Source organism: Oncorhynchus clarkii, chromosome 24 (assembly GCF_045791955.1).
Source record: "Oncorhynchus clarkii lewisi isolate Uvic-CL-2024 chromosome 24, UVic_Ocla_1.0, whole genome shotgun sequence".
Classification (NCBI taxonomy): domain Eukaryota; kingdom Metazoa; phylum Chordata; class Actinopteri; order Salmoniformes; family Salmonidae; genus Oncorhynchus; species Oncorhynchus clarkii.
The window spans coordinates 27,228,922-27,252,252 of record NC_092170.1 but is presented as its reverse complement, the minus strand read 5'-3'; the positions used below and the strand labels follow the sequence as shown (position 1 = coordinate 27,252,252).

Genomic DNA, 23,331 nt, shown 5'->3' with positions numbered 1-23,331 from the left:
GCTCTGCCACCTCTGGTCTCATTAGCCCTCCCACACCCGCTCAGTCCAGTCCAAGCTCTTCTCTTTCCTGGCACCCCAATGGTGGAACCAGCTTCCCACTGAAGCTAAGACAGCAGAGTCCCTGCCCCTCTTCCAAAAACATCTGAACCCTACCTCTTCAAAGAGTCTTTTAAATAATCACACAGCACCACTCTTGCACCCCTTCCTGACCCTGCCCCCAAAATGCCTTTTGTGAACTAACACTCGCACCTTACTTTTTTCCCTCTTACTAGCTCTGACTTTGCTGATAGATTCTTTGTTGAGATAAAATGGACTTTTGATTTGATATTGAGTTAAACACTGCTGCATTGGACCTTTAATAAACAAAATACTTGACGAAATTGTTTTCTTTATCAGTTATTAAACACAAAATTGCCTGAACACAGTATGTGTGGGACGTACCCATATTGTACACTGAAATGCACTGTAGGTGGCAGCATAGCCCACGACCAGTGGTAGGTTTCCAGGACAGTACACACGAAGAAGACATTGCAAAAGTCGCCCTTTTCTTAACGGTGAGCTATATTTATATATAGCTAGTTAGCTATCTGTCTCACATTCTGTTGAAAATCGTTTGTATAACATAAATTGTATTCCACTTGTATCTAATTGTAATCTGCATTAGGGAGCTGGATTTTATACTAGGCTAATCGGACTGGCTTGTTTGCTTTGTTTAGCTAGCTATCTGTTGTTAGCCAATGCTAAACTTAACTAGCTACAGTATGTGACAATGCCTAGCATCACTCATTGCCAACTAGCTAAGTTAGCCAACTATATTTTCCACATGGATAGCTGTAGTCTTTTTAGCTCCTTATTTGTCTAAACTTGCCCATGGTCTGTGATCATCATAGTTATGGTGGGTAAAATGTAGTGATTAGAATGGTTTTGCTTTAGGTGGGACTCCTCTTCGCCATCAACATGTCGGGTAGTGGTCCAGCAGTGCGTGTCAGCATCGAGTCGTCCTGCGAGAAGCAGGTCCAGGAGGTGTCTTTGGATGGCATGGAGACATATGTCCCTCCCTTGTCTATGTCCCAGAACCTGGCCAAGCTAGCCCAGAGGATCGACTTTGGCCAGGGATCAGACTCTGATGAAGAGGGGGTGGAAACAGAGCCCAGGGACCCCCAGGAGTGGGGGAAGCAAGAGCCAGAGGAGGATGAAGGTATGTCACCCCATGGACACATTCCGTGTTTATCTTGTGATAGAAAAATTACACATTTACCTGATTTTGTTTGATATTAATACTTAACAAATATGAGGATATTTCTGTCCTGTTAGTGTCTGTGTTTTTATGGTCTCCACTCTAGTTCCCTGCAGAGATGGCTTGAGCTGACAAATGAGTTAAAGACAGCATTGCATAGACAATAATGTGTTTTTCCTAGAGATAGCTTAGGAGTAGAACAATCCCTCATTGTCTCAAAATCATTTTTGCATCTAGGAAACTAAGCCAGGGTTTGGGTTAAGACAACAACCCACATGCAGATAACGACAGGATGAACCCAGAGTGGCTTATGATGCTCTTTGGTCTGCATGAGGGGGGTTGAACCAACCATGGCTGAGCATTGTTAGTGTCAGCAATATAAAGTACTCTGCATATGTGTGAAGGGTAGGTTACTTGGTCCAACACTCAAGGGTGGGGGGGGTCGACCAGCCTCATTATTGCAATAATTAATTGATATTAAATAAAGATGATTGTTTGAAGAAATGACCAAATCTCTCTCAGTACTGAATTTCCACGACAGTCTACACCAGCCTCATTAATTGACTGTAAAGGTATTATTTCTGCCTTGGAGAGTTATTATCGAAAAACCTTGTGTTCCTGAGACCATCTGATAGACATCTGTAGCAGGGCTGCAATGATGCCAATAGCACAATATTTTTTCCATGGCAAAAATGAAAACGCAAAGCAGAACTAACTCTTTGGTCCTTTGAAAACCTGCGGTCTGTAAAACATTGTGTGCTATAGCTTGGAAAATAAATAAATATGACTGGATGACAACATTGACATTTGTTTCCAACATTAGGTCTGTTTTCCTAAAAAGTTAAATCCGCTTCGTGTTTTGTTTCCTTGCCACGATACTAATGAGTATCGCAATACTGGTATGTACCCGGCCCAAATCTGAAGTAACACTTATGATTTCTATTAAGAGCTCTGTAGGGAGTTGATCTGAACAGAATGGTTGATTGATACTTGCTCCTCCTCCTTCCAGCCACAGTGAAGTTCCAGCCGTCCTTGTGGCCCTGGGACTCTGTGCGTAACAACCTCCGCAGCTCCCTGACAGAGATGTGTGTGCTATACGACGTCCTCAGCGTTGTCAAGGAGAAGAAGTACATGGCCCTGGACCCAGTGTCCCAGGACCCCTCAGCTGGAAAGGTAGGCCTAGCTAAGTGGCTTTACTCAGGACTTCAATCTTTTCAATGCATCTCAGTAGTCTTAAGTGGTTCTTTCTTCATTCTGTCTTCATTTGCACTGACGTGGTATAACTAAACTGATAATGAAAGCTAATTCCTGGTACACAATACACATCCAACATATTGCTTACTTTGATCTATCCTGTGTTTTGAGGTCACTGCAGATGAAGGAGATGAAGCCACTGGACTATTTGACATGAACCTATTACCTCACTCTCTCTCTCCCCTGACCTCCCTACCTCACTCCTTACTATAGACGCCACAGGTGTTCCAGCTCATCAGTAAGAAGAAGTCTTTGGCCACAGCAGCTCAGCTGCTCCTGAAGGGGGCAGATAAACTAAGCAAGTCAGTGGCAGAGAACCAGGAGAACAGGAGACAGAGAGACTTCAACTCAGAGCTGCTGCGGCTCCGCTCGCAGTGGAAACTACGCAAAGTAGGAGACAAGATCCTGGGAGACCTCAGCTACAGGAGCGCAGGTGTGGAGGCGTTAACTCTGCTCAAATGTCTCATTTAGTGTCATTTCCGTATTTACCACCTTCTGCACATTCATTGTTTTTATGACATTATATAGCTAATTTCTAATGCCATGTATCTCTCTGCAGGATCCTTGTTTCCTCATGCCGGCACCTTTGAGGTGATAAAGAACACGGACATCGACCTGGACAAGAAGCTCCCAGAGGATTACTGTCCACTGAACGTCCAGATCCCCAGTGATCTGGAGGGATCAGCTTACATCAAAGTGAGTAGATACTGCTCAGGGAACATACCTCATTGTGATAATGTTGATGTTCGGCCTGGCCTCTCAAACATTGTGTTGTCTTCCAGGTTTCAATCCAGAAACAAGCCCCTGACATAGGTGACCTAGGCACTGTGAGTCTGTTCAGGAGGCAGCCTAAAGCTAAAGCTGGCACTCAGCCGTGGCATGTGAAGCTGGAAGCTGCCCAGAATGTGCTGCTCTGTAAGGAAATTTTTGCCCAGCTGTCCCGGGAGGCGGTTCAGATCAAGTCCCAGATCCCCCACATCGTTGTCAAGAACCAGATCATTTCTCAACCCTTCCCAGGTGAGGACACTTCACAATGCTTTTAGGAGAGTTATTGTAGCCTATGGAAAATTAATACTCCATGAAACCATGCATTTTGCAAAATCAATGTTTTTTTTTTGTTGTTGTCTGTTACCTGGAGTAGTGCGTTCTAAGTGTCCAGAGATGCAGTAGCTGTTATTTTGCTGTTATTCACCCCTCGTCAGCTGTGCAGAGTCCTACTCTTAAGAGATTTCTGTATTACACCACTATTAAGGTTGTCTAGCCTCCCTGCAGGTCTCCAGTTGTCCATTTCTCTGTGTCACTCCACTGGAGAGAAGAAGAACCAGAGGGCGTCACCAGAGAAACCTAAACCCGACGACCACCTCTACGTTTTAGAACACAACCTGCACCAACTCATGAGAGAGGTGGGTCCGCCAGTCTTTCTGGGTGGAGAATTCTGGAACTAAATTGAACCTGGCCATCTAGTAATTATATTGTTGACCAAAGACGTACTCAGACAGATACTGACCAAACTAAGCCCCCCTTGTTTTATTTCATCTTGTACATATGCACATGTGTGTATCAATGCTGATTGTGTGAACTGTGATACATATTGATCAATATAAATGCCCCGCCCTTCCCACCCACAGTTCCACAAGCAGACCCTGAGTTCGATAGTGATGCCCCATCCGGCTAGTGCCCCCTTTGGCCACAAAAGGCAGCGTATGGCAGGGCCCATGGCCTATGACAAGGCTGAGATCTCCAACCTGCAGCAGAATGAGGGCCTACTGGAGAAGATCATCAAACAGGCCAAACACATCTTCCTACGCAGCAGGTAGGCACAAAAACACCACATCAATGATAAGCTCATACTGTCATACTGTTTTATTTTTTAATAATATTATTTTGTCAGGCTTGTTGTTTCACTCAAAGCACCCCTTATCTTTTTTTGTCAAAACACAAATCATGAAAATGTTTGCACAATGAAACAATATGTTACTGAATAAAAATTTTACAGGACAGCAAATCAACATTGACTGCAAGTCCACCACTCGTGTCTGTTTCAGGACGGCGCGGACCATCGACAGCCTGGCCAGCCGTATAGAAGACCCCCAGATCCAGGCCCACTGGTCCAACATCAACGACGTGTACGAGTCCAGTGTCAAAGTCCTCATCACCTCCCAGGGTTACGAGCAGATCTGCAAGTAAGTGGAGCAGGAGCCAAGCCAGAGCAACAGAGGCAGAGTACTGTTAAAGCCAGGAGGACTGGCTAGGCCAGAGCAACAGAGGCATAGTACTGTTAAAGCCAGGAGGACTGGCTAGGCCAGAGCAACAGAGGCAGAGTACTGTTAAAGCCAGGAGGACTGGCTAGGCCAGAGCAACAGAGGCAGAGTGCTGTTAAAGCCAGGAGGACTGGCTAGGCCAGAGCAACAGAGGCAGAGTACTGTTAAAGCCAGGAGGATTGGCTAGGCCAGAGCAACAGAGGCAGAGAGTACTCTTTCTACATGGTTTAAGGGACAGTGTTTAGAGAATATACTTCTGGGCCAGAAAGTGTCAACATATCTTCTAGGCAAGTTGGTTAAGAAAAATATCTTATTTACAATGACGGCCTACACCGGCCAAACCTAGCTGACGCTGGGCCAATGGTGCGCCGTCCTATGGGACTCCAAATCACGGCCGGTTGTAAAACGGCCTCAATATACGGTGAGAATAAATTAAAGGGGGAAAAGTTAGGTTCCTTGCTGGAATAACAGAAGAAGAGGTTTCACCTTAATGAATTACCACCAATTTAATTGGGCAATTATTCAGCTTTTTCAACATTCGGTAGAAATAAAAAGTATTGTCTAGCAATAAACTTTGACCATGGAGAAAGAATGTTCCATGACCTTCTGTGTGGGTGTGTGCAGGTCTATCCAGCTGCAGCTGAACATAGGGGTTGAGCAGATACGAGTGGTGCACAGGGACGGCCGTGTCATCACACTCTCTCACCAGGAACAGGAGCTGCAGGACTTCCTTCTCTCCCAGGTCAAGGGACACACTGACTGCTGTCACATCACCGCCAACTGCTGTTTATGTACCCTGTATTACACTCAAGTATAGCTAGAAGCCAGCTATATATTCTAAAGTGCATAACATTTGCTAGACCTAGTTCTTCACTTGGCTTTTTGATCCAGGGAAACTTTTATTCAAATCAATTTCAAAGTATTGATGTAGCCTTTTTGTAGCTGCCTGTCTGAACCAGTGTGAGTAACAGTGTCCCCTGTGTCTCTCCCCTGGTACTACAGATGTCTCAGCACCAGGTCCATGCGGTACAGCAGCTGGCTAAGGTGATGGGTTGGCATGTTCTGAGCTTCAGTAACCATGTGGGCCTGGGCTCTGTGGAGAGCATCGGTAATGCCTCGGCCATCACCGTCGCCTCCTCCAACGGGGAATACGCCATCTCAGGTACCGCCTTCAATCAATCAATCAATCTGGCATATTGGATGTTATACACCTTAAACAACTAATTTAGTCTGAAAACTAATATAATGATTGGAATGACTGAAATGTATAAGATAATGGTAACATTTGTCCAAATGAATGTGATGCATCTTCTCCAGTGCGTAATGGTCCAGAGAGTGGCTGTAAGGTCCTGGTCCAGTTCCCACGCAGCCAGAGCAAGGAGCTGCCCAAGTCTGACGTCATCCAGGATGGGAAGTGGAACCACCTGCGAGGGCCCTACAAGGAGGTCCACTGGAGTAAGATGGAGGGACGCAACTTTGTCTACAAGATGGAGCTTCTCATGGCTGCCCTCACCCCCTGTCCTTAGGTCTGGCCACTATCACACTCTCTCTTGCTGTCTCTGATAGGATTCAGCACATAGAAAACAAACTTGGTCCACTTTTGTTGAAATCATGCATTGATGTTAGTATAATTGCTTGGACATTTGACTTACCCGTGTCGATGTAAAAAATATATATTTCAAATGTTGTTACAGTAAGAAAAACTCAGCTGTGAAAATAAATATATTATTTGTTTCCGCTTGTCAGTGTGTTTCCTTACATAAAATAGCATGGACTAATATCAGCTGTTGTGTGTACAGTAAAATCATACATGCAGCTAGTCTTGAGGCACATAAGGTTGACAATCCTTCATCTGTTCCTGGAATCAGTAAACTGGTCATATTTACATGCTGTGGACGCTTAACATGAGTCTTTAATTTTAGCTCAGATTGGTTGTTGGGCAGTGTCATCTGGCTGTCTCATAGATCTTCATATCAGAGAGGTTGCAGGTCCGTTACATCATTCTCTGGAGAGAAAAACAGGAGATTCAATGACACACAAACCAAGTACACACAAGAACAATTAAACGAGTCGTTGAATTACTAAATGTATCTATTACACCAAAAAGCATTCTAAAATAATTTACCTGGCATCTGCTGCCTCTTTCTCCATGCCTTGATCCGGCAGTAGGCTTTGTCCATGAGCCACATGGAGACCATGAGGAAGCCAGCCAGGGAGGCCAGCCCTACAGCAAACACTGCCAGGTACTGGAGGTCCTCATACAGAACCTCTACAACACACCATGTTCATTCTCACTTCCACTAACTAGCTTACTCAGAAATGAAGGTCACTTGTACTGAACTACTTGTAAAGATACTGTTCATTAACACCATAAGGCCGCTACAGAAACCGTCTCCAGGACTGAGAGGAAAACAGTTCCATATAGGGGTTCTTGTACATGTCAGCTATGATGAAACACTAACACTGTAGCCTAAAGCAAAATGCCACATTGTGATACAGGCCTGCGCCCACTATTCACTCACCTTCCACCTTCAAGACAAATCCTTCATCTTTGCTGCTCCCGGACAGTTCAGTCACAGTGATCACGTAGAAGCCGGCGTCCTGAATACGTAGGTCCGACAGTCCCATAGATCCATTAGTGTATGTGTGGACTCTGTCCATATAGTCCTCTGATACATTGGTATACCCACCAGGTTGCCACGCCCCAATGTCTCTGCTCACCCTGCCAGACATAAAGGTCCACTGTATGGTGGGAGTCCCAACACAGGAGATGTCCACAGAGAACAATACATCCTGTTGGACAGGCCTGGTCAGACTCTGCTGAGGAGACCGTATGGAGATGGCTCCAGCTGCCAGAGGAAGGACATAGTGGAGGGAGGAAGGGAAAGAGAGGAACAGTGCTGGTTAATGTATGATAGAGATAACTTGATATATATGATTTGTATTTTAGAATCAGATAAATCAACATATTATGACCCACACACTGATGTGTTATTGAACATATTATTCCAAACACAGACTTTTACATTTATATTGGCCTATTTCATACTGATGGGGTTGCTGTCATCATGATGTGCTTTGAGAGACGAGTCAAGGATCATATACACCTCTACCTTACCTGACACCCTAGACCCACTAAAATTCGCCCCAATAGATCCACCATCGCACTGCCCTATCCCATCTGGACAAGAGGAAAACCTATTTAAGAATGTTGTTCATTGCTCAGCATTCAACACCATTTTTTTATTTTACCTTTATTTAACTAGGCAAGTCAGTTAAGAACAAATTCTTATTTTCAATGACGGCCTAGGAACAGTGGGTTAACTGCCTGTTCAGGGGCAGAATAACAGATTTGTACCTTGTCAGCTCAGGGGTTTGAACTTGCAACCTTCTGGTTACTAGTCCAACAATCTTACCACTAGGCTACTCTGCCACCCCACCATAGTACCCTCCAAGTATATCATTAAGCTTAAGGACCTGGGTCTGAACCCCGCCCTGTGAAACTGGGTCCTGGAATTCCTGACAGGACGCCCCTGGGTGGTGAAGGTAGGAAACAACACCTCCACTTCGCTGATCCTCAACAATGGGGCCCCACAAGAATGCATGCTTAGCCCCCTCCTGTACTCCCTGTTCACCCATGACCGCGTGACCACGCACGCCTCCAACTCAATCATCAAGTTTGCAGACGTCACAACAGTAGTAGGCTTGATTACCAACAATGACGAGACATCGAGGAGGTGTGGTACCAGGTAAATAACCTCTCCCCCAACATCAACAAAACAAAGGAGATGATCGTGGACTTCAGGAAACAGCAGAGTCAGTGTGCCGAAGGAGGCGCAACAGTGCCTTTTTAACCTCAGGAGGCTGAAGAAATTTGGCTTTGCACCTAAAACCCTCAAAAACTTTTACAGATGCACAATTGAGAGCATCCTGTCGGGCTGTCACCGCCTGGTATGGAAACTGCACTGCCTGCCATTGCAGGCAGAGGGTGGTGCGGACTGCCCATCGCAAACTACCTGCCCTCCAGGACACCTACGGCATCCGATGTCACAGGAATGCCAAAAAGATCATCAAGGACAACCACCACACAAGCCACTGCCTGTTCACCCTGTTATCATCCAGAAGGCTAGGTCAGTACAAGAGAGACTGAAAAACAGCTTCTGTCTCAAGGCCATCAGACTGTTAAATAGCCATCACTAGCAAAGTAGAGGTTGCTGCCCTTGAAATCACTGGCCACTTTAATAATTGTAACACTAGTCACTTTAATAATGTTTACATATTTTGCATTACTCATCTCATATGTACAGTCGTGGCCAAAAGTTTTGAGAATGACACAATATTTATTTTCACAAAGTCTGCTGCCTCAGTTTGTATGATGGCAATCTGCATATACTCCAGAATGTTATGAAGAGTGATCAGATGAATTGCAATTAATTGCCCCTTTCTCTTTTTTTTTTTGAATCTCCAAAAAAACATTTCCACTGCATTTCAGCCCTGCCACAAAAGGACCAGCTGACATCATGTCAGTGATTCTCTCGTTAACACAGGTGTGAGTGTTGATGAGGACAAGGCTGGAGATCCCTCTGTCATGCTGATTGAATTCGAATAACAGACTGTAAGCTTCCAAAGGAGGGTGGTGCTTGGAATTATTGTTCTTCCTCTGTCAACCATGTTTACCTGCAAGGAAACACGTGCCGTCATCATTGCTTTGCACAAAAAGGGCTTCACAGGCAAGGATATTGCTGCCAGTAAGATTGCACCTAAATCAACCATTTATCAGATCATCAAGAACTTCAAGGAGAGCGGTTCAATTGTTGTGAAGAAGGCTTCAGGGCTCCCAAGAAAGTCCAGCAAGTTCCAGGACCGTCTCCTAAAGGTGATTCCGCTACGGGATCGGGGCACCACCAGTACAGAGCTTGCTCAGGAATGGCAGCAGGCAGTGAATCTGCACGCACAGTTAGGCGAAGACATTTTGAGGATGGCCTGATATCAAGAAGGGCAGCAAAGAAGCCACTTATCTCCAGGAAAAACATCAGGGACAGATTGATATTCTGCAAAAGGTACAGGGATTGGACTACTGAGGACTGGGGTACAGTAATTTTCTCTGATGAATTCCCTTTCCGATTGTTTGGGTCACCTGGAAAAAGCTAGTCCGGAGAAGACAAGGTGAGCGCTACCATCAGTCCTGTGTCATGCCAACAGTAAAGCATCCTGAGACCATTCATGTGTGGGGTTGCTTCTCAGCCAAGGGAGTGGGCTCACTCACAATTTTCCCTAAGAACACAGCCATGAATAAAGAATGGTACCAACACATCCTCAGAGAGCAATGGGTTATTATGTGTAGATTGATGAGGAAAAAAAATTTCCCATCCATTTTAGAATAAGGCAAAATGTAGCAAAATGTGGAAAGAGCCAAGGGGTCTGAATACTTTCCGAATGCAATGTACCTATAAAGTGGGAAAAACAGTACAGTATGTAAACATTATTTAATGCAATTTTATAAGGTGCAGGTTAGTGTACCAGGTAGCCTGCTAGTAACAGTGAGGTTCAGGGCAGGGTGCTGGGCGAAGGATGGCTAGTGATGACCTGGAGATAAAAGCAGTTTTATCAGTCTCTCGGTCCCAGCTTTTGCACTGTCTTCACCTTCTAGATAGTAGTGGGTAAAATAGCCATGGCTTATGGCTGAGGTCCTTGATGGCCTTCCTGTGACACAAGGTGCTGTAGATGCCCTGGAGGGCATGCCGTTTGCCCCCGATGATGTGTTGGTCTGACCGTTCCAACCTCTGGAGAGCCCTGCGGTTGCGAATGGTGCAATTGCTGTACCAGGCAGTGATACATCCCGACAGGAAGCTCTTAATGGTGCATGTGTAGAAATTCATGAGGGTCTTAGGAGCCATGCCGAAATTCTTCAGCTTCCTGTGGTTGAAGAGGCGCTGTTGCACCTCCTTCACCACACTGTCTGTGTGAAGGGACCATTCTAGGTCGTCAATGATGTGCACGCCTATAAGCCTAAAACCTAAGTCATGTCCAAGTCAGTCTTGAGACCAGTAAGATGTTAGAAATGTTAGGAATTGAAAAATATATTATACTATAGAACAGGTTCCTCCAGGTACTGTGAACCTTCTGCGTCACTCTCTTTAATAACAGGTTGTTCTTAGTTCGTCTTCTTTGAAACTTGCCAAACAAGCTTATGGCTTCTGGAAAGAAATGCTGTCGGCATGCTCAACATTTGTCGCTCATTCAGCCGATAGAAACTTTCAACTGGTTTTCCCCACCAACCAACGAGTCGGAGTCAGAGCCCGAGTCAGAGCCCAAGACTTTCCAGGTCTCTCCTCCACCCGTTACCGGGTCTGAGCCGCCGAAGCCTCCCACCATTCACTCTGACAAATTGAAAACACATTGGCGACTCCATTAACCGCAATATTAGACTTAAAAATAATTATCCAGCAATCATATATTGTTTACCAGGGGGCAGGGTTACCGACGTAAAGGCTAGTCTGAAGAGTGTAGGTTATAGGGATATTGTTATCAATGTCGGCACCGACGATATTAGGATGAAACAGTCAGAGGTCACCAAGCGCAACAAAACTTTGGCGTGTACCTTAACTAGAAAGATGTGTTGGCATTGAGTAACTGTCTCTGGCCCCCTCCCAGTTAGGGGGAGTGATGAGCTCTACAGCAGAATAACTGTTTCCTGCCCCTCCCAAAATATAGAATTTATACATAACTGTCCCTCTTCCTGGTACTCACCACCAAGGACCAAGTCTGGCCTGCTGAGGAGTGACGGACTGGAGTGGTGCTCTCATCTTATCTATCATCATAGACAGGTCTCTAACTCCTCTCGCTCCACAATGAGATGGGTGCAGGCATCATGGTGTTAGCCAGTCTGCCAGCTTAGTGGAGTCTGTTCCCAGCACAGTCAGTGTAGTCAGCTCAGTTTTCCCCATTGAGACCGCCTGTGCCTCGATCTAGGTCGGGCAAAACTGAACATGGCGGTATTCACCTTAGCAATCTCACTGGATTAAAGACCCCCATTCCTGTCGTCATTATTGAAAGAGATTGTGTTAATAACTCACATCTCAAAATAGGACTACTTAATGTTAGATCCCTCACTTCAAAGGCAGTCATAGTCAATGAACTAATCACTATTCATATGATGTGATTGGCCCCGACTAAAACATGGCTCAAGCTTGATGAATTTACTGTGTTAAATGAGGCCTCTCCTCCTGGTTACACTAGTGACCATATCCCCTGAGCATCCTGCAAAGGTGGAGGTGTTGCTAACATTTATGAAAGCAAATTTCAATTTACAAAAAAAAGTCTATGCAGCATTCTTAATCACTTTTCATAGCTACTGTTTACAGACCTTCTGGGCCGTATACAGCATTCCTCACCGAGTTCCCTGAATTCCTATCGGACATTGTAGTCATGGCAGATAATGTTCACATTTTTTGTGACTTCAATATTCACATGGAGAAGTCCACAGACCCACTCCAAAAGGCTTTTGAGCCATCATCGACTCAGTGGGTTTTGTCCAACATGTCTTCGGACCTACGCATTGTCAATCATACCCTTGATTTAGTTTTGTCCCATGGAATAGATATTGTGGATCTAAAAGTTTTTCCTCATAATCCTGGACTATAGGACCAGCATTTTATTAGGTTTGCAATCGCAACAAATATTTAGCTCAGACCACAACCAAGGATTATTAAAACCCTTGCTATACATTTTCGGACAACGCAAAGATTCCTAAATGCCCTTCCAGACTCCTTCCACCTACCCAAGGACGCCAGAGTACAAAAATCAGTTAACCACCTAACCAAGGATCGAAACTTAACCTTGCGTAATACCCTCTCCTGTGCCCAAGAACACAAAGGCAACCTGCCTAAATGACTACAGGCCCGTAGCACTCACGTCCGTAGCCATGAAGTGCTTTGAAAGGCTGGTAATCGCTCACATCAACACCATTATCCCAGAAACCCACTCCAATTTGCATACCGCCCAAACAGATCCACAGATGATGCAATCTCTATTGCACTCCACACTGCCCTATCCCACCTGGACAAAAGAAACACCTATGTGAGAATGCTGTTCATTGACTACAGCTCAGCGTTCAACACCATAGTACCCTCAAAGTTCATCACCAAGCTAAGGATCCTGGGACTAAACACCTCCCTCTGCAACTGGACCCTGGACTTCCTGACAGGCCGCCACCAGGTGGTGAGGGTAGGTAGCAACACATCTGCCACGCTGATCCTCAACACTGGAGCTCCCCAGGGGTGCGTGCTCAGTCCTCTCCTGTACTCCCTGTTCACCCACGACTGCATGGCCAGGCACGACTCCAATACCATCATTAAGTTTGCTGACGACATAACAGTGGTAGGCCTCATCACCGACAACGATGAGACAGCCTATAGGGAGGAGGTCAGAGACCTGGCCGGGTGGTGCCAGAACAACAACCTATCCCTCAATGTAACCAAGACTAAGGAGATGATTGTGGACTACAGGAAAAGGAGCACCGAGCACGTCCCCATTCTCATCGACGGGGCTGTAGTGGAGCAGGTTGAGAGCTTCAAATTCCTTGGTGTCCACATCAACAACAAACTAGATTGGTCCAAACACACCTAGACAGTCATGAAGAGGGCACGACAAAGCCTATTCCCCCTCAGGAAACTAAAAAGATTTGGCATGGGTCCCTCAAAAGATTCTACAGCTGCAACATCGAGAGCATCCTGACAGGTTGCATCACTGCCTGGTACGGCAATTGCTCGGTCTCCGACCGCAAGGCACTTCAGAGGGTAGTGCCTACGGCCCAGTACATCACCAGGGCAAAGCTGCCTGCCATCCAGGACTTCTACACCAGGCGGTGTCAGAGGAAGGCTCTAAAAATTGTCAAAGACCCCAGCCACCCCAGTCATAGACTGTTCTCTCTACTACCGCATGGCAAGCGGTGCCGGAGTGCCAAATCTAGGACAAAAAGGCTTCTCAACAGTTTTTACCCCCAAGCCATAAGACTCCTGAACAGGTAACCAAATCGTTACCCGGACTATTTGCATTGTGTGACTCCCCCAAACCCCCTTTTATGCTGCTGCTACTCTCTGTTTATCTTATATGCATAGTCACTTTAACTATACATTCATGTACATACTACCTAAATGGCCCGGCCAACCAGTGCTCCCGCATGTTGGCTAACTGGGCTATCTGCATTGTGTCCCACAACCCGCCAACCCCTCCTTTTACGCTTCTGCTACTCTCTGTTCATCATATATGCATAGTCACTTTAACGATATCTACATGTACATACTACCTCAATAAGCCTGACTAACAGGTGTCTGTATCTAGCTTGCTACTCTTTTTTCAAATGTATTTTTACTGCTGTTTTATTTCTATACTTACCTACACACACACACATATACTGTACCTTTATTCGCACCATTGTTTAGAGCCTGTAAGTAAGCATTTCACTGTAAGGTCTACACCTGTTGGATTCGGCGCACGTGACAAATAAACTTTGATTTGTTTTGATTTGAGATGCCGTTACACTGCTAAAAACAAAAACATTTGTCACAAGAAACTAGCTCCCTGATATACAGAAAATACCCAAGCCCTGAAGCAAGCTTCCAGAAAATTGGAAAGCAAATAGCTCTCCACCAAATTGGAATTCTTCCAACTAGCTTGGATACTCGGACAAGTTCTTGCCTGCTTTAGATCTTATCTGACAGGAAGATATCAGTTCGTTTATGTGGATGGTTTCGGTGTTGCTCAAAGTTCCATTTAAGAACCACTACTGTTTTCTCTGAGTGTATAAAACATTAGGAAAACCTTCCTAATATTGAGTTGCACCCTCTTTTCCCCTCAGAACAGCCTCAATTCATCAGTGCATGGACTCTACGAAAGCCTTCCACAGGGATGCTGGCCCATGTTGACTCAAATGCTTCCCACAGTTGTGTCAAGTCGGCTGGATGTTCTTTGGGTGGTGGACCATTCTTGATACACACGGGAGACTGTTGAGCATGAAGACCCAGCAGCATTGCAGTTCTTGACACATTCAAACCAGTGCGCCTGGCACCTACTACCATACCCCGTTTAAAGGCACATAAACTTTTGTCTTGCCCATTCAACTTCTGAATGGCACACATACACAATCCATGTCTCAATTGTCTCAAGGCTTAAAAGTCCTTCTTTAACCTGTCTCCTCCCCGTCTACACTGATTGAAGTGGATTTCACAAGTGACATCAATAAGGGATAATAGCTTTCACCTGGATTCACCTGTCATGGAAAGAGCAGGTGTTCCTAATGTTTGGGACACTCAGTGTATACCTCTTAGGGATGTCATTCGGAAACACAATGTTAACTTTCCCTGCTATGCAGATGACACTTTGATGAAACATGGTGAATCCCCAAAATTGCCTACCTTGAAAACCTGTGTTTCAGACATATGGAAGTTTTTACTTTTAAACTTGGACAAAATAGAGATGCTAGCTCTAGGTCTCAAGAAACAAAGAGATCTTCTGTTTGATCTGACAATTCATCTCAATGGTTGTACAGTTGTATCAAAATAAAACTGGGAGGGCCTCCCGGGTGGCGCAGTGGTCTAGGGCACTGCATCGCAGTGCTAGCTGTGCCTCCAGAGACTCTGTGTTTGCGCCCAGGCTCTGTCGCAGTCGGCTGTGACCTGGAGATCTGTGGGTCGACCCGCAATTGGCATAGCGTCGCCTGGGTTAGGGAGGGTTTGGCCGGTAGGGATATCCTTGTCTCATTGCACACTAGCGACTCCTGTGGCAGGCTGGGCACAGTGCATGATAACCAGGTCGCTAGGTGCACAGTGTTTCCTCCGACACATTGGTGCGGCTGGCTTCCGGGTTGGATGCGCGCTGTGTTAAGAAGCAGTGCGGCTTGGTTGGGTTGTGTTTCAGAGGACGCATGGCTTTCAACCTTCGTCTCTCCCGAGCCCGTACGGGAGTTGTAGCGATGAGACAAGATAGTAATTACTAACAATTGGATACCATGAAATTGGGGAGAAAAGGGGGTAAAATTCAAATAAATAAATAAAACTGTAAAGGACCAAGAGCAGCTTTTTTCCATCTTCAAAACATTGCAAACATCTTTTACTTTTTGTCAGAAAATTACGCAGAAATGCCAATCCATGCTTTTGTCACATCGAGATTAGAATTCTGCAAAGCTCCAATCCCTGGCTACCCGGATAAAGCACTAAATCAACTTCAGCTAGTGCTAAATACAGCCGCTAGAATCTTGACTGTTAAGGCTAGGGCTGATTTCAAGGTTTTACTGCTAACCTACAAAGCATTACATACACGTACCCCACGGTCATGTAGGCCTCCTTATTGTTCCTAGAATAATTAAGCAAACAGCTGGAGGCAGGAATGGTCTGCCTATCTATGTGAGAGAGACAGACTTGGTCTTGACCTTTAAGTTTTTCTGAAGACTCATCTCTTCAGTAGGTCATATGACTGAGTATAGTCTGGCTCAGGGGTGCAAAGGTGAACTGCAAAGCACTGGAGTGATGAACCACCCTTGCTGTCTCTGCCTGGCCGGCTCCCCTCTCTCCACTGGGATTCTCTGTCTCTTACCATTCTACGGGGGCTGAGTCACTGACTTGCTAGTGCTCTCTCATGCCATCCCTATGAGGGGTGCATCACGTCGTGCCGGTGCTTTTTTGCTATACTCAAATTGTCAGGTTTTGCGCCCACTCAGGCTCGTGAGGTGGGGGAGATCTTCATTTCTGCTGTTCTGCCTGCTGCTATGGAACCCTGACCTGTTCACCGGACGTGGTACCTTGTCCTGGACCTGCTGTTTCGACCCTCCCTCTCCCTCTCCCTCTCCCTCTCCCTCTCCCTCTCTCTCTCTCTCTCTCTCTCTCTCTCTCTCTCTCTCTCTCTCTCTCTCTCTCTCTCTCTCTCTCTCTCTCTCTCTCTCTCTCTCTCTCTCTACCGCACCTCCTTTTTCGACCTCTGAATGCTTGGCTATGAAAAGCCAACTGACATTTACTTCTGAGGTGCTGACCTGTTGCAACCTCTATAACCACTGTGATTATTTGACCCTTCTGGTCATCTATGAAAGTTTGAACATCTTGAAGACCAATATGGTCTAAATGGCCACGTACTCTTAAAATCTGCACCGTTCACAGCCAGAAGAGGACTGGCCACTCCTTAGAGCCTGGTTCTTCTCTAGGTTTCTTCCTAGGTTCCTGCCTTTCTAGGGAGTTTTTCCTATCCACCGTGCTTCTACATCTGCATTGCTTGCTTTTTTGAGTTTTAGGCTGGGTTTCAGTATAAGCACTCTGCTGATGTAAAAAGGGCTTTATAAATACATTTGATTGATTGATTGATGGGTTTTGAATTACCCACATGGCTACCTGCTTTCGGTTGTTTTATCATGTAAGATGTGTTGCAATTAATGTGAATTACTGACTCAGACACACCAGTCCAACTAAAGGTGTGTGTGTACACAAGATGAAGCGTGCACTCAAGATGAAGCATGCACAAATAATTTTGTTACAGCGTGGAAAGAATGACAGAGAAACATTTGGCTGCCAGAAGAATGTCTTGAAACCATCATTCCATATCGAAGTTTTGGTGAATTAACAAACCACTATGTGTCTAACTGTACTATTATTCTGATACACCGGTACAAACCACATCAGAGCAAATGTTGGAGAATACTCAGAGTTAGTCAATTGATACCAGAAGAAAGTTTCTTCTGCAAGTGATTGGCATACATCATACACTCTGAGGCAAACATAGGCATGCCCTTAAACACGCAAGTACTCACATATTTAAACACTTTCAAATCAGTATTTCCATATATGAATACATGCTGACAGAAGTGTTTCCATGTATGGGTAGGATACATACCTAGGTGGCACACATACAATGTGAGGCTGAGGAAAAGAGCGACTTCCTGTGCGTCCCAGAGCCTCAAAGGCCACATTAGATCCCCAGGTCCATATATTCTCACCAGTACGGAGTGTCTACTGGGTCATTCCGCATTCTGGAGCATTCGCTTTACTCTTCTCTGAAAATCCATTCTTTCCTGTGTTTCTCCTCCCTTTTTATTCTGTGTATTGTTAATGTTTGTTGGGGATGTTATCTTCTGTCCTTCTCAGTTCTGTGCTCTCTAGCTACCTAAGCTGCTCACCTATCAGACAGGATCAGGAGGAGATTACTGTGTATACATTCAAACTAACACAGAGAGAAAGACAGAGAGGGAGAGAGAGAGAGAGAGAGGGAGAGAGATGGAGGGAGGGAGGCAATAACAGAGTAAACACACATGCAGACACACACTCATGCAGAAACACACACACACACAGAGACACACCTGTACTGCCACCCTGTACTGTCTCCCTGTACGCACCACCGTGGGATGAATAACTGGTATTCGAGTTTGGACACACCTTGCTGAGCAGGCCAGACAGGAAGGAGTGTCTATTCATAGATCTATTCTAAGAGGACTGCACCTCTCTATGATGACCACATGAATAAAAGTTGAATAGTTAAATTACAAATCGTCTTTGCCTATTGGCCGCCTGGTCACTGTTGCAATAGCTTAGAATACTAAGTATTTTCTTTCCTCAAAATGTGCTTTGTTTAGTCAAGGATCAATGTAAGAACTGTGATCCTTCTGTTTTAGTCTGCAGTCAGCAGACTGACAGCTTTCTCCTATCTAAAGGGTTTTGGTGTAACACTGTATTATGCATGAATTGGATTAGATGAGTCGTGGTTTTTGTGTCACTTATTCAACCACTCCCAATCAATGTACAGAAGTAGGATCTTAATTTGCATTGCAGGAAATACAAACATGTAGTGTATTCAAAGTTTAAAAAGGCATCTTAAATTTGTAATTTCCACTTAAACATTTTTTTTTTGACCTACAAAACTGTCCATTAATTATAATCTGCTGTGAGAATCTGGTCAAATTAAGATCATATATCTGTAGACCTGTCTACTTTTGGGGTGAGGACCAAGGACTGCATATGATTGGACAAAGCCATCGACACCATTCATTCCTATGTGAAGAATCAATAGAGCTCGTCAGCTTGTAGTCCTAAAGCCCGGAAATTAGTTATCTCTGGTTCATTCAGCCATCCTATGGGGAAAGAATAGGGTTTTGAGATAAACGTTGAGAAGGTATGTGGTAAACACAGGCTTAGGAGATCTTATATGTTTTGTACTATGAGATAATATCAGTTAGTTAACATGATCTTTATAAATTATGAAGTCTTTATGTGCTTTTTAAATTACACAAATGCTTAAAAATTCACAAAATGTTGTGTAGCTGATGAAGATTATCTCATAGAAAAAAACCTGTGTTTACCACAGACCTTATTTTCGGTGTTTATCCAAAACCCCTACAAAAATGCCATTCATTTCCCCATTAACTTTGTCCAACGAACCATTGCGGAGGTACATGAAGATTCACATTTTTCAATTCACTATAATGGCGGTGTCCTCTTTTCTGCTAACAATGCCTGCAGTACCGGGATTTTTAAATCGGCCTTGAACTCACATGGCTTCAATGAGAGTGGGCAGTAGTTCTCCCCTGGTGAGGACGTAACCTTGACTGGTAAACAAGAGAGCTGGCGTTATTGAACATAATGCCAACATTACTATATTTGACCTGAAGGTGGCGCCGTTAACCACTTGCCACTCTACTCAGTTCCACACAAATCAGCATGTGATGTGCTGTAAAGTGATTTGGTTTCAAAGGGCATTTTGGGTCCCTTCAATTTCATTTAAATTTTTATTTAACCTTTATTTAACTAGACAAGTCAGTTAAGAACAAATTCTTATTTACAATGACAGCCTACCGGGGTACATTGGGTTAACTGGCTTGTTCAGGAGCAGAACAACATATTTTTACCTTGTCAGCTCGGGGATTCGATCCAGCAACGCTCCAACCACTAGGGTACCTGCCACCCCAATTAAATATAGGTAAACATGTAGTAGTTGTTCTAGCAGCCTTGACCCAACTGCAACTATAAGGCAATGTGAGATGGAGTGGAAGGTTGCAAGAGGTTTCATCAAAGGTAACTTTACTCCCTACCAGCTACTAGTCTTAGCAAGGCCATGCAAACCTTAACCTTATGTGAGATATTTCCATGAAGTCTTTGAAAAACAGATGTATTCCTTAGGAGCCTATTGGTTGTAATGCTGTATGTCATCTGTGTCATACATTCCTACAGACACAGACTGGCCATAGGGCAGTTCTGGCAAATGCCAGATGGGCTGATCGATCTGTAGCACAATGGGCCTGTCTAAGTTGGTGTTTTTGCACATATGTATAATTATTTGGCTAATAATGAGGCATCTGTAGCACAATGGGCCTGTCTAAGTTGGTGTTTTTGCACATATGTATAATTATTTGGCTAATAATGGGGCATCTGGAGGAAAAATGGGCCGGTGTGTTAGAAATGCCTCATTTCTGGTCCCAGTTGGTCCCTGCTTACCAATATGAAAACTTCTGAAAGTAATGCATTTTTAAGATAATGAATAGGACTATGCTTGTGAAGTTCTATTCATTTAGTTGTTTGGACTGTAATGAAAGAATGCAGTCCAACTGGTTAGGTTATTTAACCAGGTTATTTCCTGGTTATTTCCCAGCAATGGGGACAACACTCTATTGTCTGATTTGCATGCCCAGATGCTGATGCCAGATTCACTGGCAAGAATGCATTCTTAGAACATAGAGAGGACTGAAAAAACACTTCACCAGTCCCTCCACTGAAGTTGCTCCTCCTCCTTGTCTCGCTGCATTGCTTGAATTTGTCTTAGAAAACGAAGGGGGAAGGAATGCATTTAATGTAAGCGCACAATGAAATAAACTAGTCTGTTTAGGTGAGTACTCAGTACAGTGCAAGGTGTATCAGTACAAACGCTGTACCTGTACATTACTCCTTCACACTACTTGACAACATGAGGACCCTGCTACTGACAACCGTGCTGCTGGTGCTGCTCTGTAACACTCAAGGTGAGCAAACTTAATAAATATAGACTGGTTTATAAATATGATAGATGCAACTCTTGGTTGAGGTGTGCTTTAAAAAAACTCAATTTCAGGTCCAGGGCAAAATTATTCATATGTAGCCTACGTTGCATGATGTTGTTGAACTATGTTTGTTAGGGGAAAAGTTTGATCTTATAACAGTGAAGGATCTTCAACAACTTAGTAAGGAATGAAAATGCTCACACTCCTCTTGATAGACTTACAACTAACTTTCTCAATGCCAATGTATTTATTTGCAGTAGTGTAAAGTACTTAAGTAAAAATACTTAAGTACTACTTAAGTTGTTTTTTGGGGTATCTGTACTTTTCTTAGCTGTTTATATTTTTGAAAACCTTTACTTTTACTCCATACATTTTCCCTGCCACCCAAAAGTACCAGTAACATTTTGAACGCTTAAGACAGGAAAATAGTCCAATTCACACACTTATCAAGAGAACATCCCTGGTCATCTACTGCCTCTTATCTGGCAGACTCACTAAACACAAATGCTTTGTTTGTACATGATGTATGAGTGTTGAAGTGTGCCCCTGGCTATCCCTCAATTAAATCAACAACAAAATTGTGCCGTCTGGTTTGCTTAATATAAGGAATTTGAAATTATTTCTACTTTTACTTTTGTTACTTAAGTATATTTTAGCAATTACATTTACTTTTGCTACTGAAACATATTTAAAACCAAATACTTTTAGACTTTTACTCAAGTAGTATTTTACTAGATGACTTTCACTTTTATTTTTTGTCATTTTCTGTTAAGGTATCTTTACTTTTACTCAAGTATGACAATTGGGTACTTTTTCCACCACTGTTTTTTGATAAGCTAATGATGATCCACACTTTAAGAATCCTATCATCACTTCTGCTCTAAATGTGAATTTCTCCACAGTGCTCACACTCAGGTGTTACACCTGTGAAGAGGATGATGCTGACTGCAAGCAAGTGACAGAATGTCCACCATCGAGCATGTACTGCAGAACTGTGGTGACTGGTAAATATTCCACTTGTCTTCTTTCATTCAGTCCTTTCAATCTGTATCAATAATATTGATGTATTATTAATCAACTGAGCGCAATAATCATCTGTAAAATGCTCAAACATTTTCTACTTCCTTCTTTTCCTTCACAGCGGACACAGTGACTCGTACCTGTGAGGAGATGTGTGTCTCGGGTGTCAACGCCTACTGTTGCCAGGGTGACCTGTGTGAGAACTGACATGATCCACGGAGAACCATCACCACTGACTACTCACCTTCTGTTTAGATACAGTTGAATGTTGTGTGGGAAATACTTTAGAATATGGGATACATTATAACCTTTCAATGAATTACATTTACATTTTAGTAATTTAGCAGACACTCTTATCCAGAGCGACTTAGTTAGTGCATTAATCTCAAGATAGCTAGGTGAGACAACCCATATCACAGTCATAGTAAGTACATTTTTCCTCAATAAAGAAGTTATCAGCAAAGTCAGTGCTATTGTTTGTGATAATCTTTAAAAAAGGCAATATTTTACTTTCTGTCGTGCAAAACAATCTAGCCCTTTGAACGACTCTCAACTGTTTCTGCTGTCCTTCAAAGCTTGACTTAATGCCATAAAACATGGAGGTTTTACAGTAATGAGGATTTCCAATGCCTGAGCTGTGATTCTAGTGTAGCCTCTCCTAGTCTCCTCTCTCTCCGGATGCTCCTGAGTGGGTCATGCTGGCTCATGGCCTTCTGCTGGGATGTGGGTCACCAGACGGGGACAATGCTGGCCTGTCGTGGCCGTATGCATCTGGGCAGGCAGGATTATCTAAATCCCTCTAATGAGGGGGAGTTATGGAGAACCTGTACCACTCACCTGGCAACTCAACCCCACTCTCCTCCGAAAAAAAGTATGCTTGATTGTCACGAACCGGCTCAAAGCCCGTAACAAAGGGAGACAACGTGGAGATAAGGCGTAACAAAATATATATTTATTAACTAAAGCAACTAAGGAAAATATACAATGGTGTGTGTAATCAGTAATCAGTAGTGTAAGTGAGTGCTTTGCATGCATGAATGTGATAATGCAGGGTGTTGAAAGGTGCCAAAGCAAACAAACAATCTACAAAGGTGTCTGCATGGAGAGAGTCTCCTCCATGAATGTGGAAGAGGTCTATTTATCCTGGGACACACCTGGCCCAGGTGTTTCCCATGTAGCTGACGACCCTCCCAACTCCGCCCACCGGCATCCTAATAAGGAGACAAGAACAAAGACAGAATACGGCAGACAGAGTGGGAGGGTCGTCACATTGATCAGTGTGTAGATTGCTTTGTTTTCGAGAGATTCAAAACAAAGAAAATGACAGTTTTAGAGTGAGAAAAGAGGAAGACTTTACACATATAAAATCAGCTTATTGTGCATAACTTTAGATAAGGCAAATGTTTAAATGTCATCACTCAGCACAGGTCAGTGCCAGCTGGGCTCAGACGTTAATTCAACGTTTATTCCATGTTGTTTCAACGTAATTTCATTGAAATGACGTGGAAACAACGTTGATTCAACCAGTGTGTGCCCAGTGGGTGGGCTGTGGC

The 23,331-nt window shown here is 44.1% G+C and overlaps 3 protein-coding genes across 3 annotated transcripts; 2 read left to right on the top strand and 1 right to left on the bottom strand.

Moving 5' to 3' along the window:
- The first annotated feature begins 501 nt into the window (after positions 1-501).
- Positions 502-6,486, top strand: LOC139382302 (mediator of RNA polymerase II transcription subunit 17). Its single transcript, XM_071126189.1, has 12 exons — positions 502-554; positions 934-1,198; positions 2,247-2,410; positions 2,705-2,924; positions 3,051-3,187; positions 3,274-3,508; positions 3,764-3,894; positions 4,120-4,304; positions 4,537-4,674; positions 5,377-5,494; positions 5,755-5,914; positions 6,070-6,486. Exons 2-12 carry the CDS (start codon positions 958-960, stop codon positions 6,276-6,278), a joined length of 1,938 nt encoding a protein of 645 aa, XP_070982290.1. The 5' UTR covers positions 502-554; positions 934-957; the 3' UTR covers positions 6,279-6,486.
- Positions 4,350-17,920, bottom strand: LOC139382303 (V-set and transmembrane domain-containing protein 5-like). The gene is made up of 4 exons (XM_071126190.1): positions 17,629-17,920; positions 7,275-7,601; positions 6,878-7,021; positions 4,350-6,757 (listed from the first exon to the last, which is right to left on the bottom strand). Exons 1-4 carry the CDS (start codon positions 17,702-17,704, stop codon positions 6,726-6,728), a joined length of 579 nt encoding a protein of 192 aa, XP_070982291.1. The 5' UTR covers positions 17,705-17,920; the 3' UTR covers positions 4,350-6,725.
- A 2,634-nt stretch (positions 17,921-20,554) lies between these two features.
- LOC139382975 (CD59B glycoprotein-like) lies at positions 20,555-22,245 on the top strand. The gene is made up of 3 exons (XM_071127257.1): positions 20,555-20,740; positions 21,661-21,762; positions 21,900-22,245. Exons 1-3 carry the CDS (start codon positions 20,686-20,688, stop codon positions 21,983-21,985), a joined length of 243 nt encoding a protein of 80 aa, XP_070983358.1. The 5' UTR covers positions 20,555-20,685; the 3' UTR covers positions 21,986-22,245.
- Positions 22,246-23,331: the final 1,086 nt, after the last annotated feature.